This window comes from Manis javanica, chromosome 10, assembly GCF_040802235.1.
Source record: "Manis javanica isolate MJ-LG chromosome 10, MJ_LKY, whole genome shotgun sequence".
In the NCBI taxonomy this organism is placed as follows: Eukaryota; Metazoa; Chordata; class Mammalia; order Pholidota; family Manidae; genus Manis; species Manis javanica.
Genome location: NC_133165.1, coordinates 54,391,160 through 54,416,949, shown reverse-complemented (window position 1 = coordinate 54,416,949; position 25,790 = coordinate 54,391,160). Strand labels below are relative to the sequence as shown.

Genomic DNA, 25,790 nt, shown 5'->3' with positions numbered 1-25,790 from the left:
CTTCATATTCCAAAAACTATCCTATACATAAACTCTCTTTTCTCTCTCTCACCAACCCTCTCACATTCTTTCTACTTCTCAAAAAAAAAAAAAAAAAAAGATTACCATAACACATCTGCAACTAACTCTAGGTTTTGATTAGGATTCCATCTACTTCCACCATCTCTTATCTTTTCAAACATTCTTTCTCCTTTGGTGTCTACCATTCCCACCCAATGGAATCCTCTCCGTAAAGCACATACATTTTTCTAATGTCTTCCATTTAAAAAGACAAAAACATTTTAAAAGAAAAAGCACAGAGCAACCCAACAATTCCACAGGTTCCTCCACCAATCTGGCTTTGTTTTTTGCACTCAAGACTAAGAGTTGTCTCCACCACCAACCACCCCATCCCATTTCTTCACCTCTACTAGTTCCTCAACCTACAGTAATTCAACTTTGGTCCTATAACTTTTGGCAAAACCAACTATGGCCTCCAGATTGCTAAATCCCAGACATAGTTCAGGCTTCATCTTACTGATCCTCTCATCAGCTTTCATAGGGCTGCTGAGTAGGGTTGAGCAGGTTGTGGCCTGCACAAAGGTGCCCTGCAGAGGAATGAGGTGGGCTTGATGAAAACCTCTTTTAAAATTCTTGCAATAATCCTCTGTGCTCGGATCCTGAGAATTCAAAGTAACCATATTCTTCTCTGCCTTTGGCATACAGGATATTATATTCTGTATTTCTTCCTGTTTCTACTTTCTCAGGAACCTCTAAAAGCTTGCTCAGCCTCCTCTACCAAACTACTAAATCTTGGAGTTTCTCAAAGCCTAATCTTGGTCCCTCCGTTCATCTCACTTTGTACTCTCTCTCTCAGCCCATGCTGATGGCAGTATTTATTATCCGTATGACATTGACTCCCAATCTAGGCCTCCATGACAGATATCCACTCTGAGGTCCAGACCTATATACCCAACTATTTAAAAAACAATCTCAAATGTGCTAATGCCTCACACATCTGGCCTTTCCTCTTGGAATCCCCATTTTAATAAATGGTATCATAAGCCATTTTTTAATAAGTGGCACCATTTTATCAGTAAGACTTAGTGTTTCCTGCCTCCAATTCTCATCTCTATCCCATCTCTCCTCCACACTGCAACAAAAATAACTCTTATAAAACACAAATCTGGCATCCTCCAATTGCCCTCCTCCTCATCCTATGTACCTTACTTCCCTTTTCAGCTAAATCTCTACCAATCACTCCTTTTATACTCCATGCCCCATCCATCCTAATCTTTCTCTGCCATTCAATTACCTTGCTCAGACCATGTCTGCCTGCAACAGCATTATCGTCACCCCTCGCTAACCCCAGCAAACTTCTCGTTATCCATCAAGTTTAAGCTTTCCTTTGGAAAGTTTCTGATTCCCCTGACGCTGGCTAGGAGTCCATGCTATATATGTGTTACCCGAGAACATTAATAGTTCCCTTTACTCTTACACCATATGAGAAGCTTTTTCTTAACTGTGTTTTGCCAGGAGACTATAAATATCAGAAGGGCCTGTCATTTTGCTTGTCACTGTACCCCCACTGCTCAGATGGCATATAAATTACTTGTTGATTAAAGGATTGCCTATTCTCATAATTGAGGCCTCTCTCTTGATCCTGTAGTGCATTCTTAACCTGACCCAACAGTAACTTTTCTTCAAGATTCAACCTGCAACCTATATCTCCTCTCTAAAACCTTCTATTAAAATCAACAATATTTTCTTGATAATTAACTACAAAAGAGCAATAACTAAGAGCTAACAACTCCAAAAGGTGAACCAAGATGGCTCCAACCCTCTAAGAATTTACAATCTAGAAAGAAAAGAACTGTAAGTCAATGTAAATTCCAATTGGGAGTATTAAAATGCTCTATGATTTCAGAAAAAATCCCATCATTCAGCTCCTTCTTCAAACTCCTATAGCATTAAAAGTGTTTACCACACTAATTTACACTTCAACAGTTATGTCCTAGCTTTAATTTGCTCACTAGTTTGAGATGTTAGTATTGAAGGTAGAGGGTACTAGCTCATACCACACAAGTCATACGGAAAAGAGAACAGCTTAGTGGTTACAGCATAAAGAGGGGAGAGGCAGACTAGAAAATAACCCAGTATGACTTTTACTTAAGTAAAAATGTTGTCTTCTAAGTTAAAACTTCCACAGCTAAAATATGGACTATGCATATGATCTTAAGAGTGACTTTTCTGAGCACAAAAAAGAAGCCAGAAACAGGGCTATTTACCTATTTATGTTTTACCTATTTAATATTCATTTTAAAAGCCTTATTTATTTGTGTGCAAAGGGCACTATCAAGAGAGTAACAAGACAATTTAGAAAATCAGAGAAGTAACCGCACATCATGTAAGAATCTACTATCCAAAACAAACAACTCCTATAACTCAACAAAAAAGACAACCTAATTTAAAAATGGGCAAGAGACTTAAATAGATGTATTTCTCCAAAGATATATAAATGGCCAATATGCACTCGAGAAGTTGTTCACTAGTGATACGAAAATGCAAATCAGAAACACAATGAGAAATCACACCCAATGGGATAGCCATTTTTTTATTAAGGTATCACTGATAAACAATCTTATGAAGGTTTCACATGAGCAACACTGTTACAACATTCACCCTTTATTATCAATTCCCCCACACACCCCCATTGCAGTCACTGCCCATCAGCGTAATAAGATGCTAGAGAGTCACTACTTGTCTTCTCCATGCTGTACTGCCTTCCCCATGACCCCCCTACATTATGTGTGCTAATCATAATGCCCCTTTAATGCCCCTCTCCCTCCCTCCCCAAACCCTCCCCAACCCCTTCCCTTTGGTAACCGATAGTCCTTTCTGGGAGTCTGGGAGTCTGCTGCTGTTTTGTTCCTTCAGTTTTGCTTTGTTGTCAAACTCGACAAATGAGTGAAATTATAAGTTTTTTTAAAAAAGGAAAATAACTAGTGTTGTGGAGAACCCTCTTATGTTATTGGTAGGAATGTGAAATGGTACAACCACTTTAGAAAATAGTTTGTCAGTTCCTCAAAAACTTAAACAGAATTACCCTATGACCCAGCAAATCCACTCTTAGGTATTTGTTCAAAAGAACTAAAAACAGCTGTTCAGACAAAAACTTGCATGTGAATGTTCACCACAACATTAGTCACAATAGTCAAAAGCTAGAAACTCAAATGTCCATCAAAAGATGAATGGATAAACAAAATGTGGCTTATCTCTACAATGGAAAATTCATAAAAATGAATGAAGTACTCCTACCTGCTACAACATAGACAAACTTTAAAAACATTATGCTCAGTGAAAAAGGCCAGACACAAAAGGCTACATAGTCTACGATTCTATTTACATGAAATATCCATAATAGATAAATACATAGAGAAAGCAATTTTTTGGTGCTAGGGGCTGGGAGGGAGAATGGGGAGTGACTGCCTAATGGGTATCAGGTTTCTGTTCATGGTAATGAAAAATTATAGAAGTACATAGTACTGGTGGTTGCTCAACATCATGAATGTACTTACTACTACTAAACTGTAAAATGTGCATTTCACCACAACTTCAAAAATATATATTTTTTAAATGCTTGAGAAGACAAAAAAAGACCTACAAGCAGAGGTGCACAGAGAAATTTTTTGGGATAATGGAACTATTCTATAGCTTGATTGTTGTGGTTGTGGTTACAGTACCATATATATTTTATCTAAATTCAAAGAACTATACCTTGATAAACCTGCCTTTAAAGCAATATATTTATTTACAGTAAAGGTATAAAAGTAAATGATTGATTATTTTAATAATTCAGTATTTTGTGTCTTATATTGCTTACATATTTAGCCATTCTAAATGGAAAAGCAAAAATGCAGCAATGGCATAAAGTCACAGTGTCTTCAAATGAAACCAAAGACTGAGTACCTAAATTAACTGATCAAGCATAAGAGCTACAACCTAAAACTAGGGAAGGATTAACCTAGACAGGGACATAAACAAAATACAAGGTTACAGAAAATAAACAGTCTCTAGAAAAAAAAAAACAGTGCACTTATACCACCAGAAGACAACTGTTACCTATACTAACAGCATAAAGTTCTAAATTTCTAGCAAAACAGCAATTGTACTCTTTACTAATGCCTAGAAATATCTTAGATATTCTTTCCAGCACTTATTTAAAGAAAAATGCATTTATAAAGTCTTGATATTTTATTGCCTATTTTAATAGCTTTTAAAATTGTGACTAAATTATTAACTTATTAACTTATTAAATTAACCAACCAATGATCAGTGCAAAAAATTTAAATGAAGTCAAAGCACTAAGGCTGGTAAAATCAGAAAATCACTGGCTGAGACAGAGACATGAAATCCACTGCTAATACGTATTCTGAGGTTCTATACCTCATCTGGCATAAATTCGTATCTTACTATTAAGAATACTGGTAGTTATAAAACCTGGATACTTTTCGTGTCCAATACAAATGTGAATTCAGTGTTCAACAAAAATAATTTTGTTTATTCTAAATAATCATTCATTTAAAGGTTCCTGAATCTAAGACACCACGTTAATTTGACTCACTTTCTCTTGGCCTTTATTTTTAAACCAAGTGAGCTTACAGCCTTAAAAAGAAACCCTGCTTTAACTCCCATTTGTATCGCTTATCTTCCCCTTTTGTCAGCAAGTCCTGGAAGTACTTTAGAAACATCCCATTCAGCCTGGGAAATTGCCAAGATTGAAAGGAAATCTCTTACTCCATGACCTCCCTATAAGAGGAAGGACAAAAAGACTGAAAGTCTACAAAAAAACAGGTCCCACCTCTTCACCCACACCCCCAGGCTCTCCAGTTAAATACCAAAAACACCCGTTAAGACAGAGAAGATTAAAAATCACTAAGAGTTAACCACTACAGGAATCCTTAAAGGAAGAGTCTAGAAACCAGACTGAGACTCTATAATCAAGGAAAAGGCAGAGTTTTATTACTGTAAGAAATGTGTGCAACCATGTTTAAAAAGTTCGGAACACAGGCAAATAATAACTGCAGGGTTCTTCTGACAAAGTTCCTTTAGCTAACAGACTCAAGCATATCCCCAATGGACTGACATGCTTGAGAGATCCTCTAGCAATTACATATTTTAAATGTTCCTTTAAAAATTAATCCTGAAAAGCACTTTGGTCTCTTTTAAAAATAAACATACTATGTAACAGATAACATCATCACTGTTTTTTTTCAATGGGTGAGACTGGTCAAGAAAAATGATGTAGTTGCCCAAAATCACTTGTAACATTAAGAGAAAACAAGTATTATGCAATTTAGTCCTAGGTACTCCTAAAGAAAATTATCAAGTTACGTGCTACTGCCACAATGTATAGTATAACCTACAAATATTGAGCACAGTCAAGGTGTGGGGCATCAAAAGCAATACTCTATCATGCACCCCTTAACATGTAACACATCTTAAATATGATGGCAAATGTGGAAAAAACACTTACTCAATTTCATATTACACGTTAGTGATTCTCAACAAAGACATTACTGAAAGTACGTTTAGGGCAATCACAAATTATACACAGCCCCTGCCTCAATCCTCTCAAAAAATAAATACAACTTAGAAAGGAATCTAAAAAAAACTTGGTTCTATTTCTACCTTTTCCAACATAATTATACTAAGACAGAAAATCACTTTTTAAATGGACTGTGATTCCCTTCAATATCCCCAACTGCAACTACAGGACCTACATCCTTAGGTATCCTGGAGTAGGAAATAAACTATTAAATACCAAATTGGTAAAGAAACAAACATACTACCTGCCATCAGAAGTAAGTATGTATGGTAAACCCTCCCAGCTAAACACTGGGACCTCTTTTCCAGGGGTAATCTTGAAAGAGCCATTTCCTACTACTTAAACATAAATAAATAAAACAGGTCTCATAGATAAATCTTAAGAGATATGAGCTAAATAGTTGGGAAAGGAAGATACTTTTCAAAATATGTGAGAAGTATTCTAACTGTAGGAAAAATTATTAAATGAAGAGTTTTTGATAGTTAATAAGTATACTAGTAAGCAATAATGAAGAGCCAGGAAACAATGCTCCCACAATACTCAGCAACAGCCAGAATATATTGAGAGATTTAATGTATTTAGCCTTAACTTTAAGAGGGACATGAAACAATTCAAAATCATACTTGGAGCCACTTCAAACCCACAAATTCTACACAAATCCTATCTTTTTCGTTACATTTTTTTACTAAACATTTTCATCAGATTGATTTAAGTAGTTTAAAATAAAAATCTTTCATAATTCCCTTTTACAACAACAAAAAATCAATGTTTCTAGATATGAAATCTCTTGGGAGACAGCATTTACTCATTTTGAGTATATGTACAGTGTCTTAACTTAAGAGTACCAAAATTTCATGGTAACTAAAAACTACATACATTCTTATAAAATTTCATTAATTTTGTCTTTGTTTAGAAGATATACTTGGCTTTTTTTTTTAAGTACTTCGAACAATTACACTGACAGAGCATATCCTTTTCCATGATTCCATGATCCATCCTCCCCACTCCTTTAAACCAAGCAAACAAACACACTTGGGGATGGGGGTGGGGGGCAGATACTTGGGGGAAGTAATGGAGCATTCAACTGATGTTTTCAGAACAATTTGTTCTCAAACACCAACTATATAATACAAGTTAAGCAAGGTACAAACTACCTTTTAATCTACCCTATTTAATTCCATTTGCACCTGCCCTCCAATAGTCACAAAGATTAATTATTTTTGCTGGTTCACTATTTCAACTGGTACCAACCTCTTAAAGTGTGAATAATACATGGGGGAAAAATACAGAAGGATGCATATCTACAGTCAAATGCATCATTAGCACACTTGAAACAGGTTTATGGCCTAATGGAAGCACCCTAGAAAATACAGAAAGATAACCACTACTTATTAATGGAGAGTAATTAATTTCATCTCCACCAATTTTTTGGTAAATAATCTCACATACTATTTACCACGTTATCTCATACAAATAATACCACAAATGACATATGCCACATATAACAGAAATTTAACAATTATTGGAGCTTGCATTTATATATTCCCCCTAAAATACATAATACCCTTTATGAAATATTTAGAAGTTATTACACACACACACACAAGTAATCAGAATACTAAAAGAGAAAAATGAAACTTGAACTGGAGTGTGTTCATGTGTGTAGTAAATTCTAAAACTTTTTGAGGAAGAGATAAGAAGGACGTTCTTTAAAATTCCCTATTTGATTCAGAGATAGCAACATAAACATCATTTGTGCAGTAGTTTTGAAAGTAATTTCCCAAACTTTATCTTTAACCCTCATAACTCCACATCTTAGTGAAGGCAAAAATTACCTCCTCAGAGGGACAGCTGGCAGTGCCAGTACAAAAGACCTTTGTCTTCCTATTCTTAGCCCATTGGTATTTTCATGACACCAGCCTTTCCTAAGATAAATATTTGTGAAGGATCAATATTAAAAATGCACACATTCTTAAAAATAAATATACTTTAGAGAGAAATCTAAAACACCCTGGTCCTATTTCTAATTTTTCCAATGCAATTATACAAAGCACACGGATTTTTAAATGAATTCAAAGAGTGGGGAGAACAGTTCTAGTGGTGTACTTTTCGTATCCTCAGTAAGATTTTCATTTTTCTTTACATTTATCCAAAGAATATAAAGACAGACAAGAAAAACAATCAATCTTTTCGGCAAAGAAAATCCAGGGGGTGTTTTCTTTTCAATTAAATATATATGAATTCAACTGCACCATACCATTTGATCATCATTGGATCTTCTCAATTATTGAATGAGCAGAGAGTCCCACTCTACAGAGGACAGACAAGATGTGTGGTGTTTCCTCAAATGCACAGGTTTTTGTCTAAATTCTGGCAAATCTCTGGAAGCTAACAAAGAATCTGCCACTGGGGCAATGAATTTGATTTCCAGTGTTAGCATCGAAATAAAGTGTTAATTTCAGACCAGAAATTCCAGAGTTCATATTATCAGGAATATAAACTAGGGAGACTCTCAAGAGGCTGAATAGCAAGTCATAGGTTCTTTCAAACTAAATTTTCTAAGATTAAAGTTAAAATTTCAAACACACACACATACTACATACACACATCTTTTAAAATCAGATTAAAATACTAAAGAGAGAATACAAGTTTTCAATTAACAAATTTAAATAAAAGGGAAAAATCAAAGTTCCAGTGAAAAAGAGAAAATGTTGCCAATGCTGTCAAATATGGAGAAAAAACTCATGTCCATATATAGTCCAAGACATACTTATGAGTGGAGCCTTTCCATAATCAACAGAAAAGATATTAATATATTGGCTGCCACCAAAAATAAAGATCTACAGAATACTAAGTTCAACAATATTTTTTAAAAACTGCAAATACATGAATATACGATTATCTGAGGCCACTGCAGAGCCATTGATAATTTTCTTACAGACGTATAACAGCACTGCTGAGGTTCTGACACCTAAAAATGGTTTTTAAATAATAAACACAATAAGACTGTAAACTTTTTTAAAAACAATAAACATGAGGTCCTAGACATACTCTCAATAGTAATACGAACAGCAACATTAACCTCCGAAGGAATAATTTTCAATAGGAATACAATTTCCTTTTTAGAAAGGATATGAGGATTAATATGAAAGAAGTAATTCACTATGTTTAGAAGTTTGTTGATTCTGGAAAATGTGGATTTCAGTCATTCTCCATCAGCAGGTATACAACTGGCAAGGAGTTTGTTTCCTCCTGCATTCTACTGGAATGTCAAAGCTCAACCCAGGACTTAACTTTTTAGTGATTATAGACTTTAAATAATGTACCAATAGATACAACAGATGTGGCATAAGATATCAATGTGTAAAAGAACTTTAAATATGTGAGCAAGGTATTTTTTTCAAGATGTATAAAACATATGAATCTTAAGTGACCCTAGTCTTTCTTCTATAAAAGATCTGGCCACCTCAGTCCTCCAAAACTTTGAATCTGTTCAAACAGTTTTTTAAGATGCTGCTTCAGGCTAACCCAGGAGCAGTTCCCCTCACAGCATTGTAAGCTCTGGATTAACTCTACGTGCAAGAACAAACTTGCAGTACTGCACTTTCCTGTATTTATTTGGAAGGACGCACAACTACAGAGTATACACTACCTACTGAAGCACTAGCAGGCAAGAAGAAATACAGAGATAAACCCACTATACAGGACACATGCACATATGTTATGGTTTACTGGGGAAGACATGTATGAAAATTTCAGATGGTGTTAAGTGGTATGAAGAAAATCCAGACGGATGTGTTAGAGAAGGCTGCTGTTTCTCAGTAAGAGGATGACATTTGGGCTGTGACAGCATGAGAGCCCACAGGTTCTGCACTCTGAGAAGAACAATCTCTGCAGCAACTACAGAGCACGCACAATGCACGCAGAGACCCTAAGGCAGAAAAGAGCTTGAGAAGGGCTTTAGAGCAAGTAAGACCCAGAAGCAGGGAAGAAAATGACTCAAGCTCAGCCCTAAGGGACATAAACTAGTTGTGGGAACAAAAGAGATCAATCACTGAAATGATAAACACAGCTTTCATTGTAGACGTCGCAAGATCTGGAAAGAAGGATCATAGAGGGCAGAGACAGCAAGATAGTGGTCTTCAAGGAAGCACAAGGTTTAGACTGGGGAGAGTTCAAAAAACAGCTAAAGGACAGTAGGTATCGGGAGGGTGGAGAAAGGCCTATGAACCTGCAGATCATAGGAATAAACTCATCCAAGAAGAGGAGTGCCCCTGTGTTCCAGTACTCAAATGCCTGATAAGGTTAACAAGGATCTACCACCTGAAACTGTTTTCAGAAGGATTTCAGGTATCTCAAGTATGCTTATAACAGAAGAACAGAAATATGTTGAAGATAGTGAGGGTATCAATCTGCAGAAACCATAAATTAATTTTGACAATATTCAAAGATTTCCATTCTACAGTAACTTTTAAGGCAAGACTAACCAGTATGCTGTGCAAGATTTGGGGCGTTTTTGGTGGGGAGGTGGCATAGCGGGTAATCCAACTGAAAAGTCGTGTATTTTTAACTTGACTGGGGTCATGGTTACACAGGTGTATATACATCTGTCAAAATTCACTGAACTTATGGCCTATACATATGTAAATTTATCTCAAAATATACAATGGAGTTCAAAAAAGAATTCAGCTAAGAGGAAAAGTACACTCTATCACCTAATATAAGATGGAGCAGAAAAACACAAATGCTTCTACAAGAATTTAATAGGATACAATTTTTCTACATTTAAAAAAACTAAAATGTATTAAGCTGGAGTATTTCACATAGGACTTAAACCACAAAATGCCCGCAATCTTTACAGTTAGACCTCTCTACAAGAGAGGACATGTTTTATTTTGTAGTCCCAAAAATAAAATGGTTTCTGAAAAAACCAAGAGAGCCAAATCAATTTATGAAGAGACACCATTAAGTGAATCCATAAAGGGAGGTCTTGTTAAGAGGCTCAATGAATTATTTTAGGTGATTAGGATAAAAAAGAAAGGCATGTAAGCCAGTGCCTACTGTGTGCCCAGCACTTGAAGGCAGGTGTTAAGCCTAAAAGTTGTGAGAATTCCGTGTTCACAAAAGACCACACTCCATTTTATGTGTACCATGATTCCATGTAATTTAAGTGTTTTAACTTGAAGTGAGAGCAGATAAAAAGTATCACTTTAGTGATCACCCCCAATCAACACTAGATAGCAGATGAGGAGCTTTTGGTTTTGGTAATTCCCACATATTGGGCTGAATACTTTTGTCTGAATTTAAATCACAATAATTATAAACAGAACATTCAGGTCCTTCACAGTCTCTTGTCTAGACTGTTTCAACTGCCTCCTACTGTGGTTACATTTACCTGAGTGTGCACGCACACACACACACAACTAATTTTCATTTTAATCTTCCTAAAGTATGCCACTTCCATGCTGGTAAAACTTCAGTGGTTCCCTAAGTTCCATACAGTTCACCTATGATTGAGGCCTATAAGACAACTCCTGAGCTTTATCTCTTATTTATATCATGCCTCACAAGTACACCATTCTTCTAACCAAACTGGGAATTTTTTTACCAAGACAACTTGCATTTTGCCATCTCTCTACTTTCTTGAGAAGCCCCTCAAATTTACTACCAAAATAGTACAGACCAACGTCATGGCCCCACTGTCCCCCATTCAACTGTAAAAATAGCTTTCCCTCCAGATTATAAACTCTTGATAATCACATATAAAAATATACCAAGAATTACATAACAATTAATATCCATATAATGTTCTATTTTTTACAAAGCCCTTTCTCAGCTCCCATACTAACCTACAACCTCTTTAGAGATAGTGGCTCTACTAGTCATAAAAATCCCTGTAGCATCAATACCCCTGAATTAGAGTACTTTCACTGAATTTGAATATTTCATAATCTCCTGTTATTAAAAATGCATGTCAGTAATACTCCTAACTTAAAAAGGAACCAAAACAGAAGTGGAAATAAGGTTCCACTTAAAGATACAACTGCCAAATGTTTCCTAAGGAGTATGTTTTACTCTATAATGGAAAAAATTAACTTCCTCCTCAAATTAAACAACTGTATAGAATTCTCTGAAAAACTTCCTTAGTATACTTGGAAATCTGTGGTACAGATTTGTTTATCATTTAATTTTATTTAACTAAAGCTCTATTTATAGTTATAAAATAAGTAACACCACTTAATTTCATCCTTTAGGTATTTTGCTTTACTATGTACCTATGGACATCAGACAGTTCAAACTCATAAAAGGCTGAATAGAGAACTCTGGTTGCAAAAATCCAGGTTCTCACAATGTCAGACATAACTAGTCCCTGGCTTCCATATCTTCACAGCACTCTTCTCCACCTTTTGCTCTGTAATAATGGAGAATAAAGGTAATTATAATTTCTGAGAACTTTAATCTGTCTAGTTACCAAAAATGGAAGTTATCTTTAATATACAGTTTCATCCTTTTAGAAGTATATAAAGTTTGGACACAGTAAGACAATACATATCTGTTAAATAAAGTCTTATGATTCCCAAACGTACAGGTAAAATCTATTTCTTTTCTATTGACTTGGATGCTTCCTCTTGTTTGTTGTACTAATCTGTACTTGACTCCAATGTCAAATTAATCATGTCATTTTGGAATATTAAAACGTGTGACAACTAATTAGACATTTAATATTAAAACAAGTCATTCTATCTCTATCTTGATGGGCACAACTAGAAGATGACATCCCAAAAGAAGGTTAACTGAAGGACAGACTTTGGCTACTGGCAATGATAAAACCACTCATTTGCCTAATCATCCTTAAATGTTAAGAGTATTTGTAGCATTGGTTTATAGTCTTCCTTCACATGTTGGTAACACTTCAGTGGTTCCCTAAGTCATTCCAAATACAGTTCAACTATGATTGAGATTCTTGAACTGTTTTCGGAATGACTTAGGGAACCACTGAAGTTTTATCAACATGTTAAAGAAGACTATAAAATGCTACAAATGCTTTCTGCTAAAGGTATGCTACTAGCAAAGGTGGGCTTGCTCTGTTGCCATATGACACCAGTCTATTCAGCCACCTGGAACATTTCCTGTCAATGTGTGTGTGCAGTATCCTGTGGCCACAACTGAATCAACAGTCGATTTCCAGACTGACAAAATAACACTAAACAAAAAAACAAGAATCACTTTTTAAAATTCACTTTTCAAAAGCCTAAATCTAGGAAAATTTTTAAAAAGATCACAGAAATAATGATACAGAAAGGCAAAGAATTATTTAAAATAAAGTGATTCACATGAACCACAAGAAATCTGATTCCATTTGAAGATGTTTAGAAAGATATATAAACCCCCATTTAAACACATAGGAAGATCAAGGTCCATTCCCTCAGTTAACGGGAGTTCATCACCTTTCTGAAGAGGGGACAGAATAACAAATTCAAATTTAACTTATGAAAAAGTATCATTTGACAATTACCTGAAGTTTTTATAGGCTATTTAACAAAACTACTATGGTCACCGAGCATAAATCATGCTAAGCTACAGGGTACTTTTCGTACTACTCTCCCCATCTCTACAAAAATCAAGTATTTCCAACATCCTAACCAACTGCTACTCCATGTAACCAAGTACATCTCACAGTATCCATCTACCAAGACAGTAAGTTCTGAGAATTTGTTAGAGCACAGCCTCAAAAAAAGCTTACACCCTTCCTTTCTCTCTCCCCCCACAACCCTCTCCCTCCCTCCCTTCTTCCCTCTCTCTCACACGCCCAGAGCCAAGAAATAAAGCACCTGAAAGAAAAAAGCATGACATATCCCATAAGCACATAAACCTTTATGCTTTCTGTCAAATGAAGTCAGGTGACCCCAGCACGTGGCTTCAACTCTGCTACCCTATTAATTCAGAAGTACAAGACAGAATTTATTCTTATCCAAAAGTTCTAGGACTGTTTGTGAAGGCTACTGTATTTAGTCCCCTAAAGGGGATAGTAAATTATTTTATACATGCTGACCACAATATTGAAAAACAATGGTAAAGAAGAGCTCTTAAATGTCAAATTCAAGCTCATTTATCATCTAATTCGTTAGATGCAAAAAAAAAAAAAATCAAACCACACATTTCAAAGAAAGTACAAATCAATTAAGAACATAACAATACTTAAACTAGTCAAGTGATTTTATTAAAAGCACTCAGAAACCATAAGTGGTAAAGGACAAGTAAAGCTAGCTTTTCAAACAATTTTTTAAAAACTACCTAACATCACAATTCTAGACTCAGGTATTAACTTTTAAAGTCACCTAGTTACATACATTTGATCTAAACATAGGATTTGAGAAGACACATTGAACAGTACTACCCATTAGCCAAAAGATTGTTTTTATTTTCCTAAGTCTTAAAAGTGGTACCTTCTAACATTTCACCAAATTAGTTATTTCCAAATACTGCTGAAATTACATATAACCACCAGAAAGCATAAGTCATCCCAACAACATGTGTCTTATACTTACTTGGCCAGTTCCTGGAAAATCGTAATTAAAGTGTGCTTTAAAGTATGAAAGCCCATAAATCAACTAACCCTAAAACACATATATATATACATTTAGGGAGCTGTTCTAGGCACTGGGCTAAATTCCAAATAGTCTCTGACTATTACAAGCACTTATTCAGTAACAATGGTAAGAATAAATCAGTTCTAATTAGGCACAACCGCCCCATGATTAATCAGAAAGCTACGAAAATTAACTTTGTTTTAAAAGTTGATGTTCCTGATATATTCGATTCCATCAAGGTCCCAAAGAGGTCTGAGCTCAAGTCCTCCATACCAGCGGAAATTCTCTACTCCTCTGAGGGCCCGCTCAAGTGTCCAGGTACTAATTGCTCTCTACCAGGGTAACTACCCTTGCACTTGGGGAAAGTTCATTCCCAAGAACCAGACTGGGTTGACACCAGTAAAATATTTCATCCCCCAACAACTGCCCTACCTAAAGTCAGAGTAAAGCCTTGGAGTTTTTTTTTTTTAACACTAACACGTGGAGGGGGGGGGTTCACAGGAGGGATCACAGTTAACGAGCATTCACGTGGAGGATCAGAGGTTTAGGGAACAAGGAAGTAAATGGGTAACAGAGACGTTCCTGGACTCTCAAGATCCCCCAACTCAAACCCCACTTGGGGGTGAGTAGTAACCAGAAGGTACGCCCACCATCAGGCCCCTGTCTTTACTCTCCTTGACCCAACTCCTAGGCCAGTGTCTTCGCTGAGCGCCCTGGGTCTGGACTGCAGCCCCGAGGCTTAAACGCAGGGAGAGGGGAGGCATTAAGGCCTGGCCTCCCAGCAGCCTTCCTCCCCCAGCCAGGGCGGGAGGGGACCCAGGAAGCCGCGCCCGGTTCCAGTGGGGTGGAGGGCCTAGGCCGCGCCTCCCGGCCCAGCCGCTCTAGGCCCCGGCCCGCCCGAGGCGGGGCCGGAGGTTGGGGCGGCGGGCTGGATGCCGGCTCACCCACCTGGGTTGCCAGTCATTCCAGCTCCGCGGGTACTTGGTGCCGCCGCCGCCGCTGCTCAGCCGAGACCCCGGGGCTCTGCGGCTCATTACCTTCCCCGACACGACATGGCCAAGCGCCGCCGCCCGAAGAAGCGCGAGTCGCCGCTCAAGCCGGCCGTTTCCGACACTCCGCTCCGGCCCGGGGCTGATGAGGAAGCCGAGGAGGAGGCGGCGGAGGGCGGGGGAGGCGGACTGCCGTTCCGGGTTCCGCCTGAGCCCGCAGCGCAGGAGGAGGCGTGAGCGGCGCGGAGACAGGGAGGAGGGGGAAGGGGAGGCGACGTCTCTTCCAGGGCCGTACACGGCCCGCGACGCCGGGGCCCAGGAGGAGGACGGTGAGGAGGCGGTGGCGGCGAGTCTTCACGCTCACACAACCACGGATTCCCCGCCTCCCGGCTCCGCCCGCCGCGCCGCCGCACGGCATGCTGGGACTGAGGGGGCGGTGCCCGCACCCGCCCAGCCGGAGGACAGGGGCGCGGCGGGCGGGGCGGGGTCGGCTCTGAGGGGCGGGGCTGGTGGGCGCGCGGAGCGGCCCGCTCTGCCGCACCGGGGTCTCGCCGCCACTCCCAGCGAACCGCGCCAGGCTGCGGCCCCGCCGCGGGGGATCATGGGAGAGGGGAATCTCTGCCACCACCCTTACTTACGCGCGCTCCCAGACACGACCCGGAAAACACCTGATCCCCGAGGCCCGGGCAGTCAGGTGTAAATAGGCGTCCAATCAAGGACCCGGGGAGCTCTTGCGCCCGCGAGCTAAAGCAGGCGCACCCTTAGGCTTCGCGGGCACGCCCAACCCCCGTTTTTCCTACCTCCAAGGTAAAAAGTGAAAATAGGTAGATATCCACCTACCCAGCCCCCACCTGAAATGTGCCCGTGGACTCCTGTCACCTTGACCTTCTACACATTGTAAAAACCTAAACAGGGGTAGGTAATCAAGGGAATCTCCTGTCCCTTACAATCCTTGTCTCCTGCAACGTGGAATGTGCCTTGAAATCCTCTCATCCTAACCCTTGTCCACCAATCCCACCACACTGGGAAGGCCAGGGAAGGGCAAGCCTGAGCGTTCATCTCCCTCCTTTAAGTGCCCCTGGGAAGGTTTTGCTAAAGTATCAGATACATCATGTGTATGCAGATACTTAGAGAAATGCTGAGCAAGCTGCACACGAAGCCGGTAACGGGAGTCACCTTTGGGGAGTGTGGGTAAAATTGTAACATTTCCAGAACATCTCGCCTGGCTTTAGTACATATGCATATTAATAGGCGTTCAGAGGTGGAGAGAAGTATGGCTTTAGAGCATTTGCATCATTCCCTCGGGTGGTGAGAAATTCATCTCCGTATCAATGGGTAATTACCTGGGCAAGGAGGGCTTATCAGTACCTGAGAAGTGAGGGGAAGGATCGGTTTTGCTTCCACTGGAGCGGGAAAGAGAAGGCCCCAGACTGCAGATTGTAAGCAATAAATGGATTTTAAACCTTATTGATTATGGTTTTTAGAGGTATTTTGCCCCGGAATTTCCCTTCCCCAGACTTACATCTGGCGGTAGTCTGCAGGATTCCTCTGAACCCGAAATCTGTCATGAGTGCGGCCTTTGGGAGGGCCGCCCCTAAAAATTATGGGGAGAAGTGGCGCTCGCGCTGAGGGACGTGCCCATTTGTGTGGTTGTGGAGGCGCCACCACCACTGCTGGCCACGCCGACCCAGCCCATAGCCCGAGCCTAAGGCTACTGCTTTTGCTACTGCTGCTGCTCTTGTTGCCGGCCGGAGCCTGGCCACAACCATGGAAAGAGCAGAGGTCCGGGTCACCTTGATCTGGCTGCTGTGTACCCACGCCTTGCTGGCTACAGAGCCCATTGCCAGAACAGCTCCAACCAAGGTAATAACCACCTATCCTATCGCTGGGTGGGTGACAGACTAGACCCAAAGGCCATGGAGTGGTGTGGCATAAACACCTACCGTATAGCATGTGACTGGCCATTTGCCTTTGGCATCCCAGGGTATGATGAAGCAGACACATTGGCCCAGGTTCGCTGGCCAGAAGGAAAGCCTGCCTCTGATGTGGCCCAATGGCTACACCAGCATTTGTTGCACGTGGGGCAAAAGACAATGTGAGCCCATTGGTGGCATTTGCCATTGACTTTTGAAGTCCACCAAGCTCATAAGGAGTGCCCTGCATGTTGTGCAGATCAGCAAACCACCAACAGGGGCCTAGAGCGGCTCTTTGCAGCCTATGGCCAATCGCCAGTGATTGAGAGCGATCAAGGCACCCACGTTATTGGACAGGCGTTGCAAGAATGGGTGCAGCAATTAGGAATAAAATGGACGTGGCCCTGGACATTTCAACACATGGACCAGTGATGGCTGGCTCCTCTGGCACCTTGGGGAGAAGGCCTGGAAGCTGGCCTCCTGTGTATTCATGGAAATGTTGCTCCCCAAAATCACAGTTATTTGCTTCTAAGGTCCTTGTGTCCTGGATGCACCCTCTGGATGCAGCTGCCACGTGATGGCTGGAATGGACAAGCTTTGGACTTAATCTGCATGGAACTTTTAACCTAAACTGAATCCTCAGGCTTGAGAATTATCATGACTGTGTTGCTGTTGTCAAGAAAAAAATGCTTAAAGAGAGGCTTGACTTTGTCTAATGCTTGGTAAAAGTTTTGTGAGCAATCTAGCATTGTTGTTAGGAGTGAGTAAACAAGTGTCGAAACATTTTGTGCTTAGTGAGAGATTGTGCTGTAAAGTACATTTAATCGGCATAGGCTGAATCCTCTGGTTTGAGGATTATCAAGGTTTTATTGCTGTTGCTATTTTTTGTTATTAGATTGGTCAGAAGAGGGAGCACGAGTAAACTGTAAGGCGAGATTCTGGAGGGGTGACCTGTGGGTAAAATTGTAACATTTCCAGAATATCTCGCCTGGCTTTAGTACATCTGCATAGGTTAGCCGTTCAGAGGTGGAGAGAAGTATAGCTTTAGTGTATTTGCATCATTCCTCAGGGATGGAGAGACATTCATCTCCATATCAGTGGGTAATTACCTGGCCAAGGAAGGCTTATCTGTACCTGAGAGGCGAGGGCAGGTTTTGCTTCCACTGGAGCAGGAAAGAGAAGGCCCCAGACTGCAGTTTGTAAGCAATATATGGATTTTAAACTTTATTTCTCCCTTTGACTGATTTTGATTTTTAGAGGTATTTTGCCCCGGGATTTCCCTTCCCCGGACTTACAGGGAGCATATTCAAAAGGGTCTTAACCTATTGTTTTATGTTTCGAGAAGAAGGTCTTTGTCACGTGTCATTAAAAAGTGTTACCAAAAATACTTGAAGATTAGGAGATATTGATACTTCCCTACACATCAACTTCAACCACAGGTCCCTGCTTATGCCCACCAACCCTCACTAAGGTATGATCCTGCCAGTTCTAAAGGATGCAAAGTTGAGATTTTTCAAATATACTTTCCTCCCCTCCACATCTCCCCAGCTTCAGAGAAAAATAAACTCTGAACTGGGGCTGATATTTGACTCAACACATAAATTCCCACTACGTCAAACCCAAGTATGGTCACCCACATGTGTAAAAAAATAATAGAACATCTGAGTTAAGAGGGATGTATCCTGTGATGGGGGGAGTCTAGTAAACATAATGTTCCTCATGTAATTGTAGATTAATGATACCAAAATAAAATTAAAATAAAAAATAAAAAGAGGGATGTATTCCAAATGCACACACACCATCCTGAAATTTGCCTTAGGTACCCCCACACTTGCCCACCTCCCTCTTGCTGAGGAGGGGTCCTATCAATTGTAAAAGAATCTCTACAAGAGGCGTCCCTTCTCTGTTTAACATTTCCCCTTCCCCATTCTGTGAAGAGAAAAAGTCCCTCTTGAATAGAGTTCCAAGATTAGGGTCCCCTCAGTCAGTATTATCCTTTCTAGGAGACCATTATTCCCATCACAAGGTATTTTGGTTTAATGTTCAATTACATAATAATGAACATTTTTCTCATGTATGTTTTTAATGTACAGCCTAATCATAATTTATTCTTTCACTCAAGGTTCAGCAAAACTTATTGAACATCTCCTAGCCAAGCACTTGGAGACAGGATGATGATAGAGATTCAATCCCTGTCCTCAAGGAACTCTGGGAGTGTCAGAAAGATACATCTTGTATTAGAAATGGCTGAAATATTTATGTTTGCTCAATTTCCCTTCTCTCCATCATCCTGCAAGCCTGTCATACAATCTGACTAGAAAAGCCCCTCTCCCAAAGCCTTTTCTTAATTGTAAGTTCTGAGCTTTTTTGGACCCACTTTGCTCAGACTCTTTGCTCATTATGCTCAGGATGAATTGATGCTCCACTCCCCTTCCAGCACCTTGAGACCCATGAGCAAATGGCCGATGTGACCAATTAATTATTTTGACTTCCTTAAATAGTTGATTAAAAACAATGGTACTGTGACCAAACTGTGTCAATTCAGATTTCCAAAATGATTTGCAGCAGAATGATTTGCAACACTAGACCCCCAAGAAAATTGTCGGGATTTCTTTAACCTTTTCAAATTACAGAACAGCAGAGTAATCCACGGAAGGGCTCTGGGTCCAAATTCCAGCTCCTCCACTTACAAGCTGAAGGAGCATTGGCAAGCTCCTGTCTCTCACAGTGCCCAGTGTCTCTGCCATAAAATGGAGATAATAGTACTCCTGACCTCTTAAGAAATGTTTAGAGGATTAATAGAAATACTGTATGTCAATTGCTTTGCACTGTGCCTGCCACACAGTAAGCAATCAATAAATGTTAGCTACAAATCAGATCTACAACCTGTCTGACAAACATGGCTACTTGCATAAGATTGGACCAATGACAAAGATGGGGAAGAGTGGCTGGCAAGGGTTGTGCCCAGTTGCCCCTTATTTGTCACTGTTTTTTTTTTTGTACTTCTCCCATAGAAATAATTAACCCTCAAGAACACAGTGTTGGCAAAGGGATAGTGTGAGGAGGACACAGAAGGTGGGTGAGTTGTTTGGCAGCAACTTCCTGGAAAGCAATTTAAGAGTGTGTATCCAAAGACTTAAAATTGTTAATACCCTTTCCCCGAGTGATTCTAAAGCTGGGAATCTATCCTAAGGAAATTTGCATGTTGCAGCCCAAGTGATGTTCTTAAAATACAAATCAGATCATGTCATTCCACCTAAAATCCATCAATGGCTTCCCATTCTTAGGATACAATCCAGATTTGTATTACTAAGAGCCTCTAGGAGCCTGTAAAAGCTGTTTCACCTACATCGCAAACATCATACCCAGAACATACCTATGGCAGCTCAGACCCAGAACAGGATTCTAACAGGGGTACTTAAATTTTGTCTTTGCAGTAAAATCCCCACGCTTAGGCTGCACCCCAGACCACTTAAGTCAGGATCTCCCACTGACAGCCAAGGCATCAGTATTTTTTTCTTTTTTTTGAGACTTCTCAGGGGATTTCTAACATGCTGTCAGGAATGAGAAATACCACATTAGGGCCCTTAAGCACTGAAAAGGTTATCAGTGTCCCTTCCCCAATCTCACCTCCCAATATATGTGAGTTATAAAGATAATTCTCAACTGCTAGAAAAAAAAGAAAGGAAAGCCCAGTATCTCCCATGGCAACTACTTTAAAAAAAATACATCAAATATGACCAACGCTCAAAACTCAAAAAATGTTGTCTCATTTCTTGGGGTGGTTCTGCTTCACTGACTCCATTGGTAGTTCTCCACTGTCCTCCAGTTGAAGGGGCCGGTTTTCGGTTCCTGAAACACACCGAGCCTCTCCAGCCTCTGTGCTTTAGCACTTCTTGCTGTTCTCTCTTCCTGGGATGCTGTTCCTCCATTTGTTCCCATGAAGGTTGGGACTAAGGTGAGGTGAGTGAAGTGTCCATGGTTCAAATTTAAGAAGCCACTCACTGAGGCGCTTACAAGTGCCCGATTTGCCCTTGCACAGGCCTATGAGTGAGCGTCTCCTTAAACTTGGGAGTCTAGGCACCTCATTTGCCCCACTCTGGTCCTGACCCTGTTCCTGATGGCCCATCTCAATTCTTCACAGAGGTTTTCCCTGACCTCTCTGCCCAAAAAAAGCTGGTCAATATCTTTTCCAGGGACTACTGTCACACACCCTATTTCCCTCCTTGGTAGCACCATCACCACCTGCATATGTTAGGTTTCTTTGCACATATATTAATCAGTCTTACCCTTACAATATGAGCTCCGTGTATAACAGCAACATCCACACCTGTCCCACCTCTACCCTCTGGATCCCAAGCCCAGCACCTGACCCAGGGTAAGCACTCAAAGAATAGTCATTAATGAAAGGAATGACATGGAAATTACCTAAAATATGGACCAAGATTGATATAAAAGTATTGACCTCAGTTTTACTTATTAATAGCAAAAAAGAAAAACATGAAACAATTATTTCAATTACCCAACAATAGGAAACTGATTAGGAGACAGTACATTCATCAGCTTTCAGAAACCATTAAAAATTATATGTATGAAGTATTTTATGAAATCAGGAGAATATTGTTAAAATGTTAAAAAAAAAAAAGAAAAGCATGAGATTCAAAATGAACATGTGCTATGACCTCAACTTAGTTAAAAAGGGGAGAGGGAGAGGTTTCATAGAAAAAAGATTCAAAGAAAGTGTATTAAGTTTGCCTAATATTGATGTCCTTTGACAAATGAGATCATGGGCAGTTTTTTCCCCCCTGCTTATTGCTAGTTTCCTAATCAGAATACAGAAGTGGTTTTAAGAAACTAAAATTTAGCACTTTATAAATATTCATTGAATGGACAAAGAATTAATAATCTTAGGTGTGGCAATGAGCCACACAGACCACTAAATAAACTTTAGCCAAGGCATAAAGTCTTCATTCTAATAACAGGACCAACTCTGACTAATATTTATTGAGCATTTACTAGTGCCAAGCACTGAGGCAAATACTCTGTGTGAGTTACTTCATGGCATTCGCCGAAACTCCACTGTGAGGTTGGTATCTGATGCCAAGAGGAACTGAGCAGCCTGCATAAAGTCACCCAGCTGGGAACAGACAGGGACTGTCACAGGCAGGGACAGAAGGGACATTTGGCTTTGACCTCACATTTGTTAAAAGCCTCAGATTAGCTTTGACGTTATTGCCTAAAGAGGTTGTACACAGAATCCTGAAGATACACTGGTAGGAAGTCTGGATTTTAAAACGGTGTCCCCTTCCCAGCCCACAAACTAGTAGGGGCTGTGCATGAATGACTTCATAATAAATGATATTAGGACCTGGTGCAGAGGTAATTTATTGCATTTTCCCCCCTTGCGTTCAAAGTGTTTGATGGTAAAAAGAAAACTCTTAAGACATACCAAATTCTGTGCCTTGTTTGCTATTTCTTCCACTTTCTACACACTCAGAGCCTCAGAAACTGTAAGCTGACCTGAGCCTTTGACTTCCAAAAGACACTGGCATCAGGATTTGAACACAGGCCAACCCCAAAGTCCTTAACTGCAAGGATTTTCCTAGATAGATCTTCCAAATTTCCTAGACAGATACTGAGATTTGTATCCCGAGTAAACAAAAGATAAGGCTCTCCCTTTTGTTTCCTTTAATCCCCAGATCTGGCACAGGATTAACCCTATTTAAGCACCAAGAATCAATGAGCCCCATTCTCAAACAGGAGACTCAAGTGTAAGTGTTATTCAAACGGCAATCCACACCATACAGACATTAAAGCAGATTGTAAAAAAAGAAAAACAGCAGCCCTCTTATTCCTGCTCCCAGCTAGGAAATCTTTGTCATAGGTCAAGCTCCCTCAGTAAGGGCTATTTTTACAGCGAGTTTTCAAGTTGGTGCTGGAGGAATTTGGCTGGGAAAACTCATGACACATTTGAAATCTCCACTCAAGCTGCCTCAGCTTGAGGCTAAGGCCAAGCTTCTATGAATCTGGGCACAAGACGTCCTGCCCACTGGCTCACACACTCTCCAAACAATAAAAAAAAGAGGGCGGTGATGTCCGGCCAAAGCTATTAGTGATTTATAAAGTGGAGGAAACCAGGAAAGAGAAATGCCTCATGCTTCGCCCTGTGGAGCCCAAGGGTTTGCATGCACAGGAACCAGATCCTTTGCTTCTCGAGAGTATGTAAATATGTAAATAAAATGCAGATTATGTAAATAAAATCTCCAGCAGCAAGTCATTGCCATCTAATTGTTTGTACAGTTATCATTCACATTTTAAAAAGGAATCCTGTGTAGATCTCTTTCCTTTACCTAGTAAACGTCTTTCTGAAGAACTGCCCTTATGGAAGCAAAACTTTTTACTTTGAATGTGAACTGACAAGCATTGTCTGGCTGAAGATACTACATCGTCCTTTCTCTCTGGCTTTTAGTAGGAGTACTTAGCGGTACAGCCTTTAATTCTTCTTCACTGTTTTAATCCAAGGCTTCCAGAGTCTTTCCCCTGGTTCTTAAGGAACGATAGCCTGCTTAAACATCTTGCCTAAAGTCAGGACCCATCAGGAATGGGTTGAAGGGAAAGGAAGTTAATGTGTGGTGGGGGCAGGAAGAGGAGGTGTGCAGATGAAAGTTGAAGTCAGGGTGGAGGACAGTGGTGCCTTCAGTGACTGTTATCGCTGCTTGGAAGAGACCCAAATCTTACGATGATGATGATGATGATACAATCATAACAACAATAGCTAACATTTACTGGGCTCTTGCTGTCACCAGGCACAGTGCTAAGGGCTCTACTAGCTCATTGCTCAAGATGGACTACATACATGTTGGTTTTTCTTATTCTCATTTTACAGATGATGGAGCAGTGGCTTATAGAGGACATGACTTGCCCAAGGTGACATACCTAGTAAATGGTAGGGTTGAAATTTAAACCCACATGGGGTTGCCTGTCTCCATGCTGCCCCATCATTTACTTTAGCCAGCAATCAACTTAATCTATCAATTTGTACGAGTAGCCCACTTTCTTGAAAGCAATCAGGTGTCACAAATTTAATTCTTTATAGTTAAAAGTTAATTTGCCTACCAAGAAAAAGAGGGATGCATATTGCCTTCCAGAGCTGTTTGCTGAAATAGAATCGTTCAGCCTCTTCAGTGGACAGCTAATGTGGCAAAACTGATGAAATCCTTTTGTCCATGCCAACTTGGCAAGTGAAGGCCTGGTCTAGAAGGTCTTTTGTGCTAAAATGATTTGAAGGTCACAATGCTTGGCTCAGGGCTGGACCATCCCCCAAGAATGCTACCTCTCAGGGGACCCTCCCCGCTGGGCCCTGGAAGAAGTTTCTCAGAAAAGCACGATTGGAGGTGGCTTCTGGAGAAGGCAAACCAGATGGCTGAGTATTACATCACCACAGGTAAGGGAAACAAATATGAAAATCATAAGATTGTAGAAAAATAATAACCTAGTCTCCAAACCATCAGCAAGAGTTTGGGAAGTGTTTATTCCCCAGCAAACACCAGGAATGGTAGAAAGCTGATAAATGACAAAGCCTGGCCCTCTGCTCCCCAATTTAAAAGCAGACACCACTTTTTTCAGTTTTGTTAAAATAAAAATGACTCACTTTAATTGTATTTATTTCTAACTACTGCTATTCTTCAAACTGTGGGAGGTATCAAATCCCCATATTCATATCAGAAAAAAACTGCCCTCAGGAAGTTTAGTGAGTAACTTGTCCCAGGCCACACATATGGTTAAGTGGCAGACCCTGGTTTTGAACCCTGGGCTATCCAATGTCAAAGACAACCGCTATTTGAAAACCACCTGAGAGGCATACAAACAGGAACATTTTTCTGATCATCCTATTATGTACCAAAATGATGCATGAAATTCCAAACACCTAGTCATTCTTACCAGTTGGATCTTGTTTGGAGAACAAAGGCTTAAAAAAATTTTTTTTCTCGGCATATGTTAATCTTCAAGAACCTGATGGGAACCAGAAGGATAGTAGTAGCTGTGTGTTAAAATAGTGCGATTATTAGTTTCTCTCTATTCTGCTTTCTAGTTTCCAAGCTTTCTATTATTGAAGGAATGTAACATTGTGCAAATCCTTTCTACTACAATCTTGCTGTCCTGGTAGATCTCCCCACCCCTAGAACTCATGATGCCTCCCTGCTGCCTACTGCATGGAGTCCAAACTCCGGATTTCCTGTGCCTCAAACCTCATGAACAGTGAAATAAATGAAAAACGTGCAGCTGTGGTAGTCACCTAGAAAGCACTCTATGTACATGCATGTGGGTGTGTGATCTGGGCTGTCCCACATGGCCCTACACTTAGAAAGGCCTTAGGTTTGCTGCCACCTTGAAATACTTAACCAAGTTTGAACAAGGGGCTCTGCATTTTCATTTTGCAATGAGACCTGCCACTTATGTAACGAGTCCTGCCTGTTAAACTGAGTATAGCACAGGGGTCAGCAAACTTTGCAAAAGGCAGACAGTGAATATTGCAGGCTTTGCAGGACATGTGGTCTCTGTTGAAGCTACTCAACTCTGCCATAGTAGTGGAAAAGCAGCCACAGACTATCAATGAGTGGGCGGTGTTTCAATAAAATTTTAAGTACAAAAACAGGTAGCTGACATTATTTGGTTTACAGGCTACAGCTTGCCCATCCATGATATAGCA

The 25,790-nt window shown here is 40.2% G+C and overlaps 1 protein-coding gene across 1 annotated transcript in view; it reads right to left on the bottom strand.

Annotated features, from left to right (window-relative positions):
- Nucleotides 1-15,830, bottom strand: part of SMG1 (SMG1 nonsense mediated mRNA decay associated PI3K related kinase) — a 107,569-nt gene extending 91,739 nt beyond the window's left edge. The window contains exon 1 of the mRNA XM_017663326.3: nucleotides 15,127-15,830. Coding sequence (XP_017518815.3) covers nucleotides 15,127-15,212 — 86 coding nt within the window. The 5' untranslated portion in view covers nucleotides 15,213-15,830. The remainder of the gene's footprint in view (nucleotides 1-15,126) is intronic.
- Nucleotides 15,831-25,790: the final 9,960 nt, after the last annotated feature.